We start from the raw sequence: 18,314 nt of genomic DNA, 5'->3' as shown, positions 1-18,314 counted from the left end.
GATGTTGCCAAGTTCATCATCTTCTTGGTGTCTAAACCCTTGGCCTCCATTCCGCCTTCCAAATTGAGCATCTCGATCATCCTCCGTGTCAGCCTCATCATCATCATAATGCCGCTGCCATCTAGGTCATGTTCTAGAGGTGTCTCGCTGATGTTGTGGCCTTCCCTGGGATAGCTCTCGATCACCATCAACCCTTATACCATTCCCCATCATTCGGCCACTAAGCTCCTCCATTACGACCCTCAATTGCTGGATGCTTTTCACGAGTGTTTCATCCCTTCGTTTGGAGTCAACCTCCCTTGATTCACGCTTTCTTTGTGTGACATATTTTAGACCTGCAAGTAAACGTTAATAATAGAAATCCTCACTAATCGCTCCCTCATGTCTTTCTCTCAAGTCTAAGCTTTTTTTCACCCTTAATTAAGCTCACACACTCTGCCTTTTCCCTCTCGTATTTCCTTTTCACAAGCTCTTTATTGGACTCAAAACTTGTCTCTCAACCCCTTCACATCAATCAATCAAACTAATCAAACAAGATTAGATCAATTCAGCAAGTAACAATCTCAAACCAATAAGTACAACTTTTGAAATTCCAATTGAAACCCAAATCACTACTGATTTTATTTCAATTTGGTCCACTAACAAACGAGTTGCCTTCTTGATTTTTTTTTCTTTTGGTTTGGTTATTTTCTGTTTTCTACTGAATCTTTTTTTTTCTCTTGCACATTTTTTTTTGTGTGCGTTTTTTTCTTTCTCTCTTTTTTTTTGACGAACTCAGATACAATTTAAGATGCTAGGACTAACTGAAATTACCAAAAAAAAAAAAAAAAAAACTAATAGCAAACAACTACATATGGAAGCATAAAAGCAATCGGATCCCTAAATTGGCTAGAACCGAAACCCTAGCCTAATAAATCTCAGATTGCTGAATATAAACAGAAAATTTAAGATAAATAGACCTTGTAGAAGCAAGCTCTGATACCAAATGATGTGAATCGTTGTGGAAAGATCGTTCTATGAAGACCCGGATGGTCCGAATTGTGAACCTCGACCTCTAATCAAACTTGTGATTGGCAATCTTAGTATGAATGTGACCTGTTGACGAACGAGTTTCAACCAACCAACGTTATAGATGCCACGAGTGAGAGAATTCGCTATCTCGCTTGGTAAGTCGAATCGACCATCACAAAGGAATCAAGTCCTCAAAAGAACAGTTGAAGAGAACCTCTCAATTCTTTTCCTCAAAAATAAATATGTCCCCCAAAGAAATTCAACTAGTCATTAATATAGGCTTTCTAACCGCCACACAAACCCTAAAACTAGCCCTAGAAATCTAATACGTCATATTCTAGGATATGCCTAAACAATAAGATAATATATATTTTTGATTTGGTCAAATATTTAGTGACCAGATAATCAAATTGCGTCAAGATTTTCAAGATTCTTCAAGATTCTTCAAGATTTGATCCAAGGTCATCTCCAAGCCAAAGATTACACCAAGATTTCCAAATTTTTTCAAGATTTGATCAAAGGGCATCTCCATGCCAAAGATCACGAACCATGATGCCAATAGCTTGCCCGAATTGCTTAGCCGCGCTCGAGTGATCGAATCAGTCAGAATAGACAACGGGTCCCTAGCACCTCCTCCTCGATATGGCTCGATGTTCACATTAGACTACCTGTCAGATCTATCTCCTCAGAGTAGCTAGGGTTTTTTATGAACCTTAAATTTTGGTTATCTTGCTGTGCTGAGATGACTGACGGTGTAAACCTATATTCTGTTGACTATATATGATCATTAGCGAAACCTTAAGCTTAAGTTACATTGAGTAATTAAAAAGGGTGGCTAAGGCATATCTCTGATGTCTACAATAATTATATAGTTCTCAAGTTTGTTTGCCTTTCCGCATTTTTTGGTTGGCTGCCTTGTGCATTAGAAAGGCAAATATATTGATATATGATGTTTTTCCCTTTTGTTTATGTTCTTTTTCACTAGCATGTACTTCCTGGTGGCTGATTTCAGATAGACTATTGAGGCAAACTTGCATATGTTCTTGTTGGTCCGTCATATTCTTCTAAACTCTGGGCTTTTCTACCTGTTAAGCATATCGATGAAATGACACGACCACTGAGTCTGAGTCTTCACGACCTTAATGAGTGGACTCTGAGTCTTCTTTCTCGTTTGCAGATGCTGCCCACCAATCAAAGCCAACTTGAACAGTCGAGGTTGCATAGGAATTTCCCTCATGCTCTTATGCTTTTCGGCATTAGAGTGAGTCAAGTTGCATTTGCAACTACATGCTCTTTTTCTTTTACAGGCACTGTACTTCTTGCCTCGTTCTTTCCATCATTGTTTCGCTAATTCTTTTTATCATATTTTATTTGACTAGAAGATGATTTAGATGAGTCAACAACTACACCAGGTTCTCATTTTGCACACATTTTCATGAAGTTTCTGTTGTTAAGTTTGAATGGTAACTTCATAAATTTCAAAAGACCTAAGTATCAGCTTCTATTTGGCTTGTTGATTCTATCATGCAAACGGTCAATATGATGTAGCTCATTCGTCTGCTTACACATGTAGTATCAAGCCTAGATATTAAGAGGTTTTTAGCCTTTGCAATGTGCAGGAGACTATGATGGATGTTGTCATAGGTTCATAAAGTTCATAGAGAATTCAATCTTATTATGTAGTATGCTATTGTTACTTTTTTTTTTAATCTGATATAGCAAAACTAAGTTTGCTCGTAAACTTAAAGAGTGGTTTGGAATATCACAATGCTGGCTTATAACATCAAACACAACTTTTCCTTAAGATCTTACCCAATGACGGGATTGAGAAATTGTTGCATAGTTTACCCTAAAAATGAAACAAAAAAAAAAAATGAGAAAAGAAGAAGAAGAAGAAAAAGAACCTGTTGGAACTTGGAACCGACCCCGGAACCTGTGACAGGGTAGGTTCTAGGTTCTTGGTTCTGACAGGTAGGTTTCAGGTTCAAAAAAATGAGGAATCTGTACCTGAGGGTAGGTTCCAGGTTCCAGACGGAATTTGTAAGGAACTGGGAACGTGTAAGGAACCTGGAACCACTCACCCCTACTTGTGAGGCTTATGCTCTTGTTATAGTGGAAGAAAATGAAACAAAAGAGGATATCTCAACCATTTTGCAGCCATTACTTGAGGATTTCTTTGAAGTCATGCCAATGAAATTTCATCCAACCTTCCTCCTATGAGAGAGATTCAACATTATATCGATTTTGTGCTCAGTGCTTTAGTTCGATCAATTGAGCTCTGAGAAACGTGAAGAACTTCAAAGGCAAGTTAATAAACTCTTGGCCAAGGGAGCAATACAATAAAGCTCGAGTCCTTTTGCAGTCCCGGCACTTCTAGTTCCAAATAAAAATGGTTCTTGGCAAATGTGCATTGATGATAGATCGGTGAACAACATAACCATTAAGTTTTTACTTTTCCTTGCCTTGGTATTTGCTTGATCAACTTCAGAGAGCTTGTGTGTTTTCCCAAGATCAATCTTGGAAGCAGCTATCGTCAAATCCGGATGAAAGTAGGAGATGAAAGGATGACAGCTTTCAAAAATAAGAATGGTCCTCTTAAATGCATGGTGATGCCCTTTGACGTTTCTAATGCTTCTAATACTTTTTTGAGTCTTATAATCCTGTTTGTAAACCTTTCATTGGCTAATTTGTCATGTATACTTTGATGACATCATGATCTATAGCATAGCAAGGCGCAAGTGGAGCTTTTGGAACATCAAATTCTTCAAGTGCTACGGGAACAACGCTTGTATGCCAACCTGAAGAAGTGTCACTTTTGCACAAGTAGCCTGTTCTTCTTAGGCTATATTGTCTCCAAGCATGGTGTTAGAGTAGATCTTAGCAAGATGGAGGCAACAGAAAGCTGGCCAATTCCTAACACGCTGAATGAGATAAAAGATCAAGAAGGTTTTTGGCCTTTTTTATTTTTCAAATTGTTGGAGAAATCTTTCTGGAATATTTTGAAGCTGACAAAACGTTTCTATCAGTCTAGTCTGAAGTTTTGCAGACTCTTCTATTAAAGTCTGAAGACCTCCGGACTACTAGACTCAAGACTCAAAGTCTATTCTAATTGACAGTTTTTAATCCGTTGAAGAAAGGCTATCTAGATCTACTTCATTAAGGATTTGGCCTTATCGACTGGAGAAGATCTCTTGGCTGGATATGACATAATGGATTCCTTTATTCAAATCAAGAATGATTAAAGATCCGATGATTGGCGAAGTATTCTTGGAAGGTTCTACTTATGGAAACCAAGATCCTGATTGTATGGGCGAGCAGGATTGATGGGCTATCGACATGTTCCTTTAATAGTTCGAATAATCTTCCTAATTGATTCTGTCCAACGGGAGGATCGGAAGAATTCATTTGGTAAGTGCCAATGGGTATGATGACACAAAGGAGTATAAAAGGAAGACGTTCCAGGTGTTCGAGGAGTGAACGATAGAAGAATTCCAAAGTCTGAAGCTCTTTGATTCTTAGTCAATTCATTTGCTGAGCAAAATCTTGTACGCAAAAGAGAGTCTATATTTTGAGATACCTTGAGGAAGTGTGATAGATCATCTACATTGTGAATCAAGGGAAATCATTGCCGTAACATCTCTTTTGTTCATAGTGAAATCCAGCCGGTGGACTATCAATGCAGGAGAGTGGACGTAGGCTTGAAATAAGCTGAACCACTATAAACCTTGTGTTCAATTTTCTCTTCCCTACTCTCTGTTTTACTTTGTTAACTAATGGAGAGCTTCCTTTCTTTTGTTTGCCTAGTATTGCTTTCATATCTCGATAAATTATTTAAACACCTATTCACCCCCCTCTAGGTGCTATTACTAGTCCTATCAATTGATATCAGAGCTTGTGTACTCACTTTGTTTGAAGTGTTTTAATTCAGAGTTAAAGATCCATGGCTAGTATGCTAGCTCCAGGGCTGGTGGAAGGGCAAAGCAATACCAGACCACCTTACTTTGATGGAAAAGATTACAACATCTGGAAAAACAAGATGAAAGCGTTCCTACGATCAAATGATCCTCTGGAATGGGACGTTGTAGAAAAATGAATCACTCCTAAAGCTGCATCTGTCTCAGAGAGAGGAAAATAAACTATTGAGTCAAGTAAAATGACTCAGGAAGAGATAATAAAGAGACAAGCTCTTGATGCAAAAGCAATTTATTCTTTATATTGTGCTTTGTCACCTACTGAATATAACAGAATATCTTCGTGTGTTACAAAGAAAAAGAAGTTTGGGATAGATTACATATCACCTATGAAGGAACCGATCAAGTGAAAGAGACCAGAATCAACATTCTCCTCGGTCAATATGAAGCCTTCAAAATGAAATCAGGAGAATCTATAACTAACATGTTTAATCGTTTTACAGAAATCGTGAATGGTCTTCAAAATCAAGGTCAACCAATTTCTGATCCCATGAAGATTCTAAAGACGATATGGATGATGAGGAGCTTGCTCTCATGATAAGAAGATTCAGGAAGTTGAACGAAAAGGAAGAAGATTCATCCAAAGAAACAGAGTTTTAAAAGCAAATGACCAAGTCTCTGTTGATGATGATGAATCAAACAAAGATGTAGTCCGCTTTGAATGTAAGAAAAATGGACACATTAGACCCAACTGTTCTATTCTGAAAAAGAAGAAAGGAAAATCTGAAAAGTATCGAAAGGCTCTTAAAGCAGAAACCTGGAGTGATACAGAGTGTTAAGAAAGTGATGATGATTATGCCAACATATGTCTAATGGCACAATCGGATTTAGATTCAAACTCCGAGACGACCAGATTCGGACAAAGTGAATTTGAGGTAAGTAATTTTAAAATCTCTGTTAAAGTTTCCAAATACATTGATGAGCTGTGTTTTAGTCTTAAGACTTCTCTTAAAAGGATTTCCGAACTTAAAAAGGAAAAATCTGCACTAAAACAACAAGAAAATATTTTGAAAGAAAAGTTGAAACATTTAGGCACGAATGTTTCTACTCTTAAAGAAAGCGAAGATAATCTCTTGAAAGAAAATGCATTTTTAAAAATGACTTATCAAATATTTCAAAAAGATTCTCAATAGGATCGAGAAACTTGAAAAAATTCTTTCAAAGACAAAGACCTTATTTCAATAAATATGGTTTAGGAATGACAGCAGAAACCATTCCTTTAATTGATTTTCCTAAAGTGAAGGAAAGAATTAAGCAGAGACCTTCAAAGACATTTTACAAAAATCATTTTCAAAAAGTATTTGTAAAACCAGTGGGTCGAAATGCTCTCAGATGTTCAAAATGTAATAGTGCAGATCATTTTGAAAAAGAGTGTCCTATGGTTTGGAAACCTATTAAGAAAGTATGGGAAAAAACCGCATATCATACTAACACCAATGGACCCAAGAAAATATGGGTACCAAAGAAAGCTTAAGTCTTTTTAAATGCAGGTCACTATCAAGGAAAAGGTAAAATGGTATCTGGATAATTGATGCTCAAGACATATGACGGGGAGACTCAAATTGCTTCATTAAGCTCGTTCAAGTAAATAGTGGAAAAGTCTCATTTGGAGGAAACAGCAAATGAAGAATTGTGGGATTTGGAACTGTAAAGATTGGAAAGCTCACAATAATCAATGTTTCCTAGTTGAAGGACTCAACTACAATGCTAAGTATTAGTCATTTTGTGTGACACTTGGTTTTAAAATCAATTTTCAAGAGGGAATATGTTCAGAACCAAGAAAGACTCTACTCAGTCATTCATGGGCCGAAGACATGGAAATATCTACCTCGTGGATGTGAAACCAGATGAATCGCAATGTCTAATCTCAATTCAAGATGAAGCGAGCTTATGGCACAGAAAGCTTGGGCATATCAATATGAAGCAGATAGCCAAAATTTCAGCAAAGAAGCTTGTTCGAGGTCTAACCAAATTATCATACCAAAAGTCTGATATATGTACACCATGCGTATTGGGAAAGGGGTAAGAAATTCCTTTAAACCAATAAATCAAGTTTCCACTAATTGTGTACCGCAGACTTCGCATATGGATCTCTTTGGACCAACCAGGTAACTCGAGCATTGGAGGTAAGAAATATTGCCTAGTAATTGTGGATGATTACTCACGATTTACTTGGGTATATTTCCTGACAAGTAAGTCTGAAACTTTCTCTTACTTTGAAAAGTTTGCTAAAAAGGTTCAAAATGAAAAAGGGTTGTTATCTCGAGTATAAGAACGGACCATGGAGGTGAATTTGAAAATCAAGATTTTATAAAATTCTGTGATGAATATGGTTTTCAGCATGTGTTCTCTTCTCCATATACTCCAGAGCAAAATGGAGTTGTGGAAAGAAAGAATAGATCACTTCGACAAATGGCTAGAACTCTTTTAATTGAAAGTAATATCTCTTTACGATTTTGGGCTGAAGCAGTTTCAAAGCATGTTACATTATCAATAGAGTTTTTCTAAGGCCTATTCTTGAAAAAAAAAACCCCTATGAGTTATTCAAAGGAAAGAAGCCTATTGTTTCATATTTTCATGTGTTTAGATGCAAATGCTTTATATTGAAAAATGAAAATGATAGAGTTGGTAAGTTTGCAGAAAAATCAGACGAAGGCATCTTCCTTGGATATTCTACCTCAAGCAAAGCCTACAGAGTCTATACAAGAAGAGTCAATCTGTGGAGGAATCAATGAATGTCAAATTCAAGGATTCTAAGCACAATGAATCTGCTCAGACTCATCTTGAAGAATCTAAACCTGCTCCAAACTTTACAAAGTCTAAATCTCAAGAAGCAACTCGAGACTCGAAAGTCCAAAGAACAAATGGTTATTGAAGATTCAAATGAAGGAAGTGATCATCAACCCGACAAATCAACCAAGAATCTTGGAAGCATAAGTCCAAGTCATCCCAAAGACCTCATTATTGGTGACATTAATGAAGGAATTCGCACAAGATCCAAAAGGCACGAAGAGTCTAGTGCTGTGGCTCTTATTTCTGAAATAGAACAAAAAAGCATAGAAGAAGCTTTATTTGATGAAAGCTGGATTGAAGCTATGCAAGATGAACTCAGACAATTCAGTATTAATGATGTCTGGGAGTTAACTCATAAACCAAAAGGTAAATCTATTATTGGAGCTAAATGGGTTTTTAGGAACAAGATGAACGAAGAAGGTAAAGTCGTAAGAAACAAAGCAAGACTCATGGCCAAGGGATATATGCAAGAAGAAGGGATAGACTATGATGAGACTTACGCACCAATAGCAAGGTTAGAAGCAATTCGATTATTACTTGCTTTTGCTTGTTATAAGAATTTCAAGCTATTCCAAATGGACGTCAAAAGTGCTTTCCTAAATGGATTTATCCATGAGGAAGTCTATGTGGAACAACCACCGGGTTTGAAGACCCAAGAAAGACAGACTCAAGTATTTAGACGAAAAAAGGCCTTGTATGGATTAAAGCAAGCACCCGAGCTTGGTACGACAGCCGAGTAAGTTTTTAATTCAAAATGGCTTTGAAAAGGTAAAGTAGACACTACTATGTTTATCAAAAGAGAAAGCAAAAGTTTTCGCTTGTTCAAATATATGTTGATGATATCATTTTTGGATCCTCAAATGAAAGTTTGTGCAAGAAATTCTCTAAGTCTATGCGGGATGAATTTGAAATGAGCATGATGGGTGAACTAACCTTCTTTCTTGGACTTCAAGTGAAACAAGCGAAGGAAGGGACTTTTATTCATCAAGAAAAATATGCTAATGATCTTGTCAAAAAGTTTGACTGGAAAACCGCAAAAGACTGATATACCAATGTCAAGTTCCTTGAAGATAGACAAAGATGAAGGAGGAAAGAAAGTTGACCGAAGCCATACAGAGTATCATCGGTTCACTTCTCTATCTTACTGCTTCTAGACCAGACATTTTGTTTAGTGTTTGCATTTGTGCCAGATTTCAAGCAGACCCTAAAGAATCTCATCTAAGTGCTGCAAAGCATATTATCAAATACATTACTTCAACTTCAAGCATCGGCCTTTGGTATCCTAAAAATGGAGACTTTACTCTTCTTGGATATTCAGATGCAGCTCTAGCCGGTTGCAGAGTTGATAGAAAGAGTACCTCGGGTACCTGTCAGTTACTTGGAAGCAGGATAGTGTCTTGGTTTTCAAGGAAGCAAAATACAGTAGCTCTTTCTATAGCAGAAGCAGAGCATGTAGCTCTTGGAAGTTGTTATTCACAAATTCTGTGGATAAAACAACAGCTAAGAGACTTTGGAATTGAAGATTCATGCATGGAGATTAACTGTGACAACACCAGTGCAATCAATCTTACCAAAAATCCAATTTTTCACTCAAGAGCAAAGCATATAGAGATTCGACATCACTTCATTAGAGATCATGTTCAAAATGCAAAAGTTTCGATTCAGTTTGTTGACTCAAAGAACCAACTGGCGGATACATTTACGAAGCCTTTGGAGAAAAATCAATTTGAAATCATCCGTTCTAGACTCAAAGATCTTGAAGCTTGAAGAAGTTAAAGTCTAGAGACTCTCGATCCTCGACACAATCATGGTTCTTGATTGTAAGTTATTTTATTTTATCTTATATTAAATCTCGTAAAGGTACGATCTTTTATCCATATATAAATGATTTATTCTATTGTCAATTTCCGTGAAAAGTGCAATTTTTCCTTTTCAAAAAGAGTTAACGGCAATTATCCATTTTTTGAAAAAGGCAGTTTTTTTAAAAAGGTATCTTTTAACCTTCCTTTACGACATTTGGTAATTCCCCCGTTTCGACTAAGCTATATACAGTCGGTTTCTCTTCACTTAACTCCCAAACCCTAAAAAGAACCGATCTTCCATTCCTGTCTTTCTCCCTTGTTTAATCTTCAAAAAGTTGTCATCTTTCTTGGGAAAGTCAAGCAAGGAATCTTTCAAAGATTGAGAAAGATGTCATCTTCAAGAAGGTCTTCAAGGATTGCAAGCGAGGGACCACGGCGAATGAGTAAGGGGCCTACTCACTTTGATCTCACCGAGGAAGAGGAGTCACCAAGTCAACAGCAGAGCCCACAACATTCTCAGCAGCATCATTCTCCACATCTAGTCCACAGAATGATGTTCATCAACAAGAGGAAGAAATCGTCGAAGACGCAGATCCTGTAAGAGTTCAAAAGCCCTATTTTATTTATAAGCTTTACCGTGCTTTAAAGAGCATTGGTACTCCATTGAACTACATCGATGAGTTTCTTAAAGACAAGGAATATGGGAATGAGTACATCTTTTTGCGAAAAATGGAGAGTTTGGAAATTGCTCCTAAGGGGTTGGCAGAAAAAACCCTTGCAAATATCCCAAGTGATCCGCGTGTTGGGGGATTTAATCAAATAGATGGAAATGATGACGACAGATTGTACAGAGAATTTCAACCGAGAATGGGTGTTGCGGCGAAAATTCGAGAAAAAAGAACATAGTTGTTTAGATCGAAGGAACATAAGGATCTATACTCCAAATTGTTGAAGCATGGGGTGATAAACCCAGGAGTGTGGATTTTGATTTCTTTAATGCTATGAATGTAAATTTGAGGAAAAGTTCAGTTTTCTTCAACTTGAACAGCTTACGTTTCGACACCACGAAGCCTATGCTCAATTAACTGCATGTTTCTATTCAAATCTTAGTTTCTTGGATGTGAATAGAATCTCCTTCAGTGTCCGAGATCAGGACTTTGTAGTGGATGTGGATATGTTGGCAGATGTTATTGGGGTTGAGAGAGGGAGATATCAACCCATCAGTGTCTTTATAGCTCGTGCCACATTGGAACATTTTAAAGACAGAATGACAGAGGGAAGGATTTCCTACTCAAGGATGCATGCGTTCAACATTCTACTTCATAAGATTGTCATCAATTGCCTCAGACCCAAATCAACTTCCAAGACTGATGTTTCTAACTCAGAGGCAAAGCTGATGTATGCCATAAATGCTGAAAAAAAGTTCTCTTCCTCACACTATTCTGTTTCACATGTATAGAGCAGTGGTGAAGGACAAGGGCCGACTTCCTTATCCAAGTCTTGTGTCAAAGATATTCATACATTTGAATATTCAGCCTCCATAAATTCTCTGCATTCGACCATGTGACAAAATGGTGGTATGACTGAAAATGGTGTCCAAAATGCGTCTGAAAGAACTCGACAAGGAGTTGGAGAAATTTAAGGAGAAAACCCCTGTCAAATCTCATCAAGTCTCTTCTGCGGTGAAAAGAAAAGGGAAGGAGCCCATGCTTGCTCCATCCAAAAGAGAAAAGCTCTCATTACGATGAAGATGATGAGGATGACCTCACAATTTCTGCTATAGCATTGAAGAAGCTGAGTCGTTCTGTTCCAGAATCAAAGGAACGACAGGAGAAAGAGGCAGAGGAGAGAGAAGAACAGAAGAATGAAGAAGCAGAAGCAGAAACAGAGGAGCAAGAAGCAGAGGAAAAGGAAGAAGAGGAGAGAGAAGCTAAAGAAAGAGAAGCAGAGAAGGAAAGGTTTGAAGAAGAAGAAGACAGAGAAAATCAACAGGAAGAAGAGCATGAGGAACTCTCTTCTCCACCTGAAGCCATGGAAATAGGGGGAGGTGGTAAGAACAGAGGAATGTCCTCATATCTTGTTAACAGTGAAGGAGTAAACCGCTCTCCAGCAGATCCAGAGGACATTCATGCCTCTCAATTTCCTGAGGAGGGACATGGTGCTTCATCGCCAAATCTGCGTGATTTTGCCGATATACTATTGTCCGCTTTTACTCCATCGATCGTGTCGAAAGACGCGGCATCGATAACTCAAAGAGATTTTCGCAAAATCATTGATGTTCTTTGGAATTGCGGGGTCGATATATGCTTTGGAAAGCAAAGTTCAGAACTTGAAGAATGCAGGACAAGCTTCTTCCGTTTCATTATCTGATCAAATCCAAGCTCTTGCTCTTCAAATTCAAGCCAATGCTAAAGGTGAAGAGGTGGATCAACTGAAGGAAGAATTGAAAAAGCTAGAAGGCATCATCCAGTCCATGGGAGATTTCCAGCTTGTTTGCATTCCCAAGCAAACTTGACTCCATTCTATTCCCATCTCAACCTTTTTATGATGACAAAAAGGGAGAGATGCGAGATTTGAAATGTTTTGAACTTAAACTTGTTGAATTTTTAATTTGTTTTGATGTGTGACTTATATGTCGTGCGGATGAGGATTGATTGAACGTGGATTTGGATTGATTTGACTGCTGCTTATATTAAGTATTATTGATATTTTATGAATGGCTTTACCCTTATTCAAGACTAACCTATTTTCTCGTGGTTGCAGATTCTTGTGTTATCCATATTTGCTTGAGTAATATTTTGCAGGTCAAAGTTATTCAAATCTGCAGGAAAGTTTTGTCTCTATCAAAAATGGGGAGATTGTTGGAGAAATCTTTCTGGAATATTTTGAAGCTGACAAAACGTTTCTATCAGTCTAGTCTGAAGTTTTGTAGACTCTTATATTAAAGTCTGAAGACCTCCGGACTACCAAACTCAAGACTCAAAGTCTATTCTCATTGACAGTTTTTAATCCGTTGAAGAAAGGCTATCCAGATCTACTTCATTAAGGATTTGGCCTTATCAACTGGAGAAGATCTCTTGGCTGGATATGACATAACGGATTCCTTTATTCAAATCAAGAATGATTAAAGATCCGATGATTGGCGAAGTATTCTTGGAAGGTTCTACTTATGGAAACCAAGATCCCGATTGTATGGGCGGGTGGATTGATGGGCTATCGACATGTTCCTTTAATAGCTCGAATAATCTTCCTAATTGATTCTGTCCAACGGGGGGATTGGAAGAATTCCTTTGGTAAGTGCCAACGGGTATGATGGCACAAAGGAGTATAAAAGGAAGATGTTCCAGGTGTTCGAGGAGTGAACAATAGAAGAATTCCAAAGTCTGAAGCTCTTTGATTCTTAGTCAATTCATTTGCTGAGCGAAATCTTGTACGCAAAATAGAGTCTATATTTTGAGATACCTTGAGGAAGTGTGATAGATCATCTACACTGTGAATCAAGGGAAAGCATTGCCCTAACATCTCTTTTGTTCATAGTGAAATCCAACCGGTGGGATGTCAGTGCAGAAGAGTGGACGTAGGCTTGAAATAAGCCAAACCACTATAAACCTTGTGTTCAATTTTCTCTTCCCTACTCTCTGCTTTACTTTGTTAACTAAAGGAGAGCTTCATTTCTATTGTTTGCCTAGTATTGCTTTCATATCTCAAGAAATTATTTAAACACCTATTCACCCCACCTCTAGGTGCTATTACTAGCCATATCACAAATATCGTCTGAATGTTATGTTACACAAATATAAATGCTAGTTACTCTATTTGGACATAGCATATGAACTTTGAGCACATAGAACAAGCAACTAAACAGACCAAAAAAAAAAAAAAACAAACAAACAAAGACAAGGAAAAAAAACCGAAGAATAATACAAGAGCCAACCTTGCCATGAAGTGTCATCTTCCACTTTCAATTTCGAAGGGCACTTGGTTACTTATGCTATCATCATTTCCTGGTGCATTGCTTTTGAGGATGCCATCGCATTTGCTTGATCTCTTACCAAGAAAATGCTCAGCTTCTTCAAGATCACAGCTTTGATTCACCCATGGATGCCTGTCCATCACCCTCATCAGTCCCTCCAATTCCATTGCCACTTCCTTCATGGTTGGCCGATCTTCGCCTTTCACCCTCAGGCATCGGTTCGCCAGCATCGCAACTTCCTTAATCTCTTCTGGGTTTCCCTCGTTCAGCACCCTCAGGTCGATGATTTCAAACAACCTCTCACCCTTTATTGCAGAAGCAAAATACAAGGACAAGTTCCTCTCCTTCTCAGCCCGCTCAAAGGACAAGGCCCTCAGTCCAGTCAGCAACTCAGCCAACACAACCCCAAAGCTGTAGACATCACTCTTCTCAGTCAACTGGATCGAGTGGAAGTACTCGGGGTCCAAGTACCCAAGTGTGCCTTGAACCAGCGTGGTCAGCTGCGTCCGGTCAAGGGGGACTAGCCTAGAGGCTCCGAAATCAGCAACCTTTGCCATGTAGTTTTCGTCCAACAATATGTTTGTGCTCTTTATGTCTCTGTGCAAAATCTGATCAGATGCATCGGAGTGCAAGTATGAGAGCGCACCAGCAGTCTCCCCCGCAATGCGCAGACGAGCCCTCCAGCATAATGTGGACTCGTGGCCGCACTTGTGTATGTGGTCGGCAAGGGTGCCATGGTTCACGAACTCATAGACTAATAACGGGACCTCCGTCTCGAAGCAACAACCGATTAGCTTAACCACATTGCGGTGATTAATTTGGGAGAGGATGATCAGCTCGTTGATGAATTCTTCGACCTGACTTCGGTCCAAAATCTTGGCCTTCTTGATGGCAACAACTGTATTGTCTGATAAGATCCCTCGATACACTGTTCCTTGGCCTCCCTGGCCTAGGATTCGGCTTTCATGGTAGTGGTCCGTGGCCTTCTTGAGCTCTTCGTCGGTGAATATTCTCGCCGATTCAATGGAGCCTTCGTGCTCAGAAAGAAGTTTCTGCAACATGAGGCGGCCCCCATTTTCTTGGAAGAATTTCTCTCTCTGTCTGCTGATTTTTCTTTCTTTGAGCCCCAAATATAACCAGGAAACACCCAACAGAATCAGTAGGAAGCTTATGCTCACACCTAGGAAAAGACATTATATTCGGTGAACAAACAGATCAGTTGTCGATCACACTACATATGGTTCTCGCAACCAAGAAAAGGAAAAAAAAAAAGCGTAATCGAGATATGCTTAACTCTTTCTTTTTCATTACTCAAACAATCCCGTGTTAGTTTATTTCTGTCCTATTTTCTTTTTTCCTCCATCAACTTGAAGCATTTTCACTAAGACAAACCTTGATAATAGCGAATTAAACCTAAATATATAATTATGCTGAGAGTATCTTATGATAGTCGAAATGACTAAATGCATAAATGGGATCAAACGTGTTTAATTCTTTTTCAGCAACAAAAGAATAAGTGGTTGATTTTATTAGTAACAAATTGCATAATTTGAGATGACAATATATATATATATATATATATATATATATTATCGATGTAATTCACGGACACAACTAATTCAAAGAGAAAGATTTACATCCGATAAATCTTGATAACTAATAGTAGAAGATGGAACAATGACACAAGAACAACATTTAAGAAATGTGAATAATTTATAAGATAAAAGAAGTTTTATGATGAAAAAGATTGAGCAATGTGTTCTACTTACTAACCTAGCACGATATTGTTTGAGCGAAACCTCTTTTCATGGGTGATAGTAGTACAACCGTTGCCATCTTTTCTTCCATCTCCTTGGGATCCCATTGGACATGAACAACTATACGTGCCCGGCAAGTTCGTACATATTCCAGCGCAGGGTTCAAAAATCTCGCATTCATCGATATCTGTAGGAATATATTCCAAATAGAAGAAGCAAAACTGACACCATTTCAATTGGAAGAAACTTGAAAAAGTAAATAAAATTTCTTGATTGCACAACGCTTTAAATTTTGAGAGGATATATCAAGTCAATTTGCTTTTCCTGAGATTGCGATACCTCACCACACTTTTTAAGTGATGGGTCATTATCTCAATAACCTAAGCTTAACCAAGCACTTGATCTTTGTTTAGAATAGAAGATTTAAGAATTATCTAACAAAATTGTGCCATTACCAACTAGAATAACACATCACATAGAAAAGAATTCAAAACTAATTGTCTATAAATACAGAAAAATGCTGGATGTATTGACATTGGGAAAAGTACCGGAAAAGTACCGAAAAGTTCATAATCCTATTGCATTGGTTCAAATTTAGTCCTAAAATTTTCAAATTGACCAATTTAGTCATAAACATTTCCCTATTTGTACCAATTTAGTTTATCCGACTAATTTAGATAAGAAATTACCGACGTGAATGCCGGTCATCCTACATGGTATAGCCAGCACTAATGTAGATATTTTTAAATATTTTTTAGTATTTTTTCGATTTTTAAGTTATTTTTAATTTTTCTTTTCTTTTTTTGCTGTCTCCTCCTTTTCCCTATGGTCAGTACTAGCCATAGTGGAGGACTGGCGAGGGCGTCGCAGTCGGCGAGGGTTGCCCTCACCAACCATAGGCAAGGGTCACCCTTGTCGAATCCGGCGAGGGCACAACCCTCACCACCCTTCTTACCATAACCATGATAACCCTTTGGGCATGAACATGAATAATTTCACTCAATATTATTGCACTTTCCCTCACATGAATACTTCTCTAGATTCGCACACTCATCAATATTTACATAAGTAAAACACACACACACAAATCAAATATATCTAATCTCATTGGATCATAATAATATGAAGGAAAAGTTAAATAATGTTGATGTTATCGACGTACCATGACAACCATTCTCTAGGTAAGGATTGCCTTGGTAACCTTCTAAACAGGTGCACTTGTACCCGACGCCGTTTTTGGCATCAGTGCAATAGCTCTTCTGGGCGCACAAGTAGCTGGCGGGGTCCTGCTTGGCGTCTTTGCAAGTTTGTTCCCCTATTGCCCAGTCGAGAACTACAGTGGACCTTAGAGATTTAAGCTGGTTAAGGTCGGCAACCGAGAAGTTGTAGGATCCAATTTCGGCGACGAAGGCATAGCTACAAGGATTGAAATCCAGGACGTATTTATGATTGTAAAAGCTCTGAAAGGAGATTTCGTAGTTTAAGGAGTCTGTAGGGATGCTCGTCTCGCAACATCCAATACCGGAACACGACCCGTTATTCACGTTCGTAATGTTGTTGCAAAAAGACACACACCCAAAAGTGAACTTCCCATCGCCGTCTTTGAAGAAGGCCTGCGTGTCGCAACCGACGACGGTGAACTTGTTCTTGGTGGTCGATATGGGGAATTTAGCTAGGGAGAGCGTTTGGCCATGGCTCAAATACTCATTGTATCCGGAAGAGTCATAACAGGCTTGACTGACCCAAAGTGATACCCGTATCTCGTGATTTTGAAGGGAAATGTTACTTATTTGCAAGTTCCCCATGTAAGGTGTAGGAGGGTTGGTAGAGTAGTTACAATGAACATTAAAGGATGAGAAATTGAAGTGGCAGCCAGAATTACCATCGCTCGATCCAAAGGGATATGGAATCGAGAGGTTTCCGCAGGAACTTCGGCATCCAGGCTTCGTGATTGAATAATCAGCTTCTGCTGCGTGACTGTAGCATGGACCCAATATAATGATGCCAAGCACCAAAACTTTTAAAAGAAACTCATCTATGACCATGGTTGTTCCTTCGACTCTCTCCATATACTTTTTTTCTCGATGAATTAATCCGATGGGTCAGGAGTATATAAGGAGAAGTAAGATGCATTTTTTCTTTTTCGTTTTTCTTTGGGTCAAGTAACTGTAGTTATCGGCTTAGTTCAAGCTGCGGAGTTCAACATCAGCTGGGCCTAGACACTTGCATGAGACATTTCAATGATGATTCCGCGTGTGACGAAGTCTTGTACCGTAAGGTGCACGGTTACATTTTCCAAATGCATGATTTATTCAACATATTTTTCCTCAATTTTTCGTCGCGACTCATCGAAAAGAAGAAGCCATTGTGAGCCGGAGAATGGAGTACTCTTGTCCAAAAATAGCTGCTCTTACTTTTCAAATATCCTTTGATTGGGGTCAGTTCGAATTTGGATTTGAAAATCGAAACAGCACCAAACAACCCAAATATAGAAGAAAAATTAGAATGAAATCCTAGTGTTTGTATCTAATCATTGGTCAGTAAAACGATTTTGGGAGTCCGAAATTGATTTTGAGAGTTTTCTCAGACTCGTCTGTAAAGTTTCAGGTAATGCTAAGTCAATGCTATCAATTTTCTTGGCAATTCTCACGTACGACAATGTCTCATCAAGGTGCTTTCATTATCCTGCCAAGACTTGAAAAGTCAAGCAAGCATGAAGCGTGTGCAGTGGGAGATCAAAACCCTAAAATTCGTTAAAGAACTCATTGTCCTCAAGGAAACCTTACAAGGTTTATAATAGAAAATTGGCAAGAAAAAATTCTAAATTTATTATATTTATATAAATTCAGTCATAAAATTTTTGATTGTGCTAATTAAAACTCAAACCTTTTGAAGATTTACCAATTTAATTTTTCTGATCAAATTTAATCCGACATCACTATAGTATTTAATTTTTATAATTTTCGGGAAAAGGCTAAGTCAAGGCAGTCGGTTTCCTTGGCAATTT

General features: G+C 38.2%; 1 protein-coding gene across 1 annotated transcript; it reads right to left on the bottom strand.

Annotated features, from left to right (window-relative positions):
- Positions 1 to 13,525: 13,525 nt before the first annotated feature.
- Positions 13,526 to 17,352, bottom strand: LOC120291832 (putative wall-associated receptor kinase-like 16). The gene is made up of 2 exons (XM_039309581.1): positions 16,470 to 17,352; positions 13,526 to 14,730 (listed from the first exon to the last, which is right to left on the bottom strand). Exons 1-2 carry the CDS (start codon positions 17,350 to 17,352, stop codon positions 13,526 to 13,528), a joined length of 2,088 nt encoding a protein of 695 aa, XP_039165515.1.
- Positions 17,353 to 18,314: the final 962 nt, after the last annotated feature.

This window comes from Eucalyptus grandis, chromosome 3 (assembly GCF_016545825.1).
Source record: "Eucalyptus grandis isolate ANBG69807.140 chromosome 3, ASM1654582v1, whole genome shotgun sequence".
Classification (NCBI taxonomy): Eukaryota; Viridiplantae; Streptophyta; class Magnoliopsida; order Myrtales; family Myrtaceae; genus Eucalyptus; species Eucalyptus grandis.
Note: the sequence above shows the minus strand (reverse complement) of the source record. Positions and strands in the feature narration are given on the sequence as shown.

Excerpts from the sequence above, each read along its gene's own strand:
- LOC120291832 (XM_039309581.1), bottom strand. The coding sequence starts at position 17,352 with ATGGTCATAGATGAGTTTCTTTTAAAAGTTTTGGTGCTTGGCATCATT. Across the intron at positions 14,731-16,469 it reads CCTAGAGAATGGTTGTCATG|GTGTGAGCATAAGCTTCCTA; the intron begins GTACGTCGATAA and ends GTCTTTTCCTAG.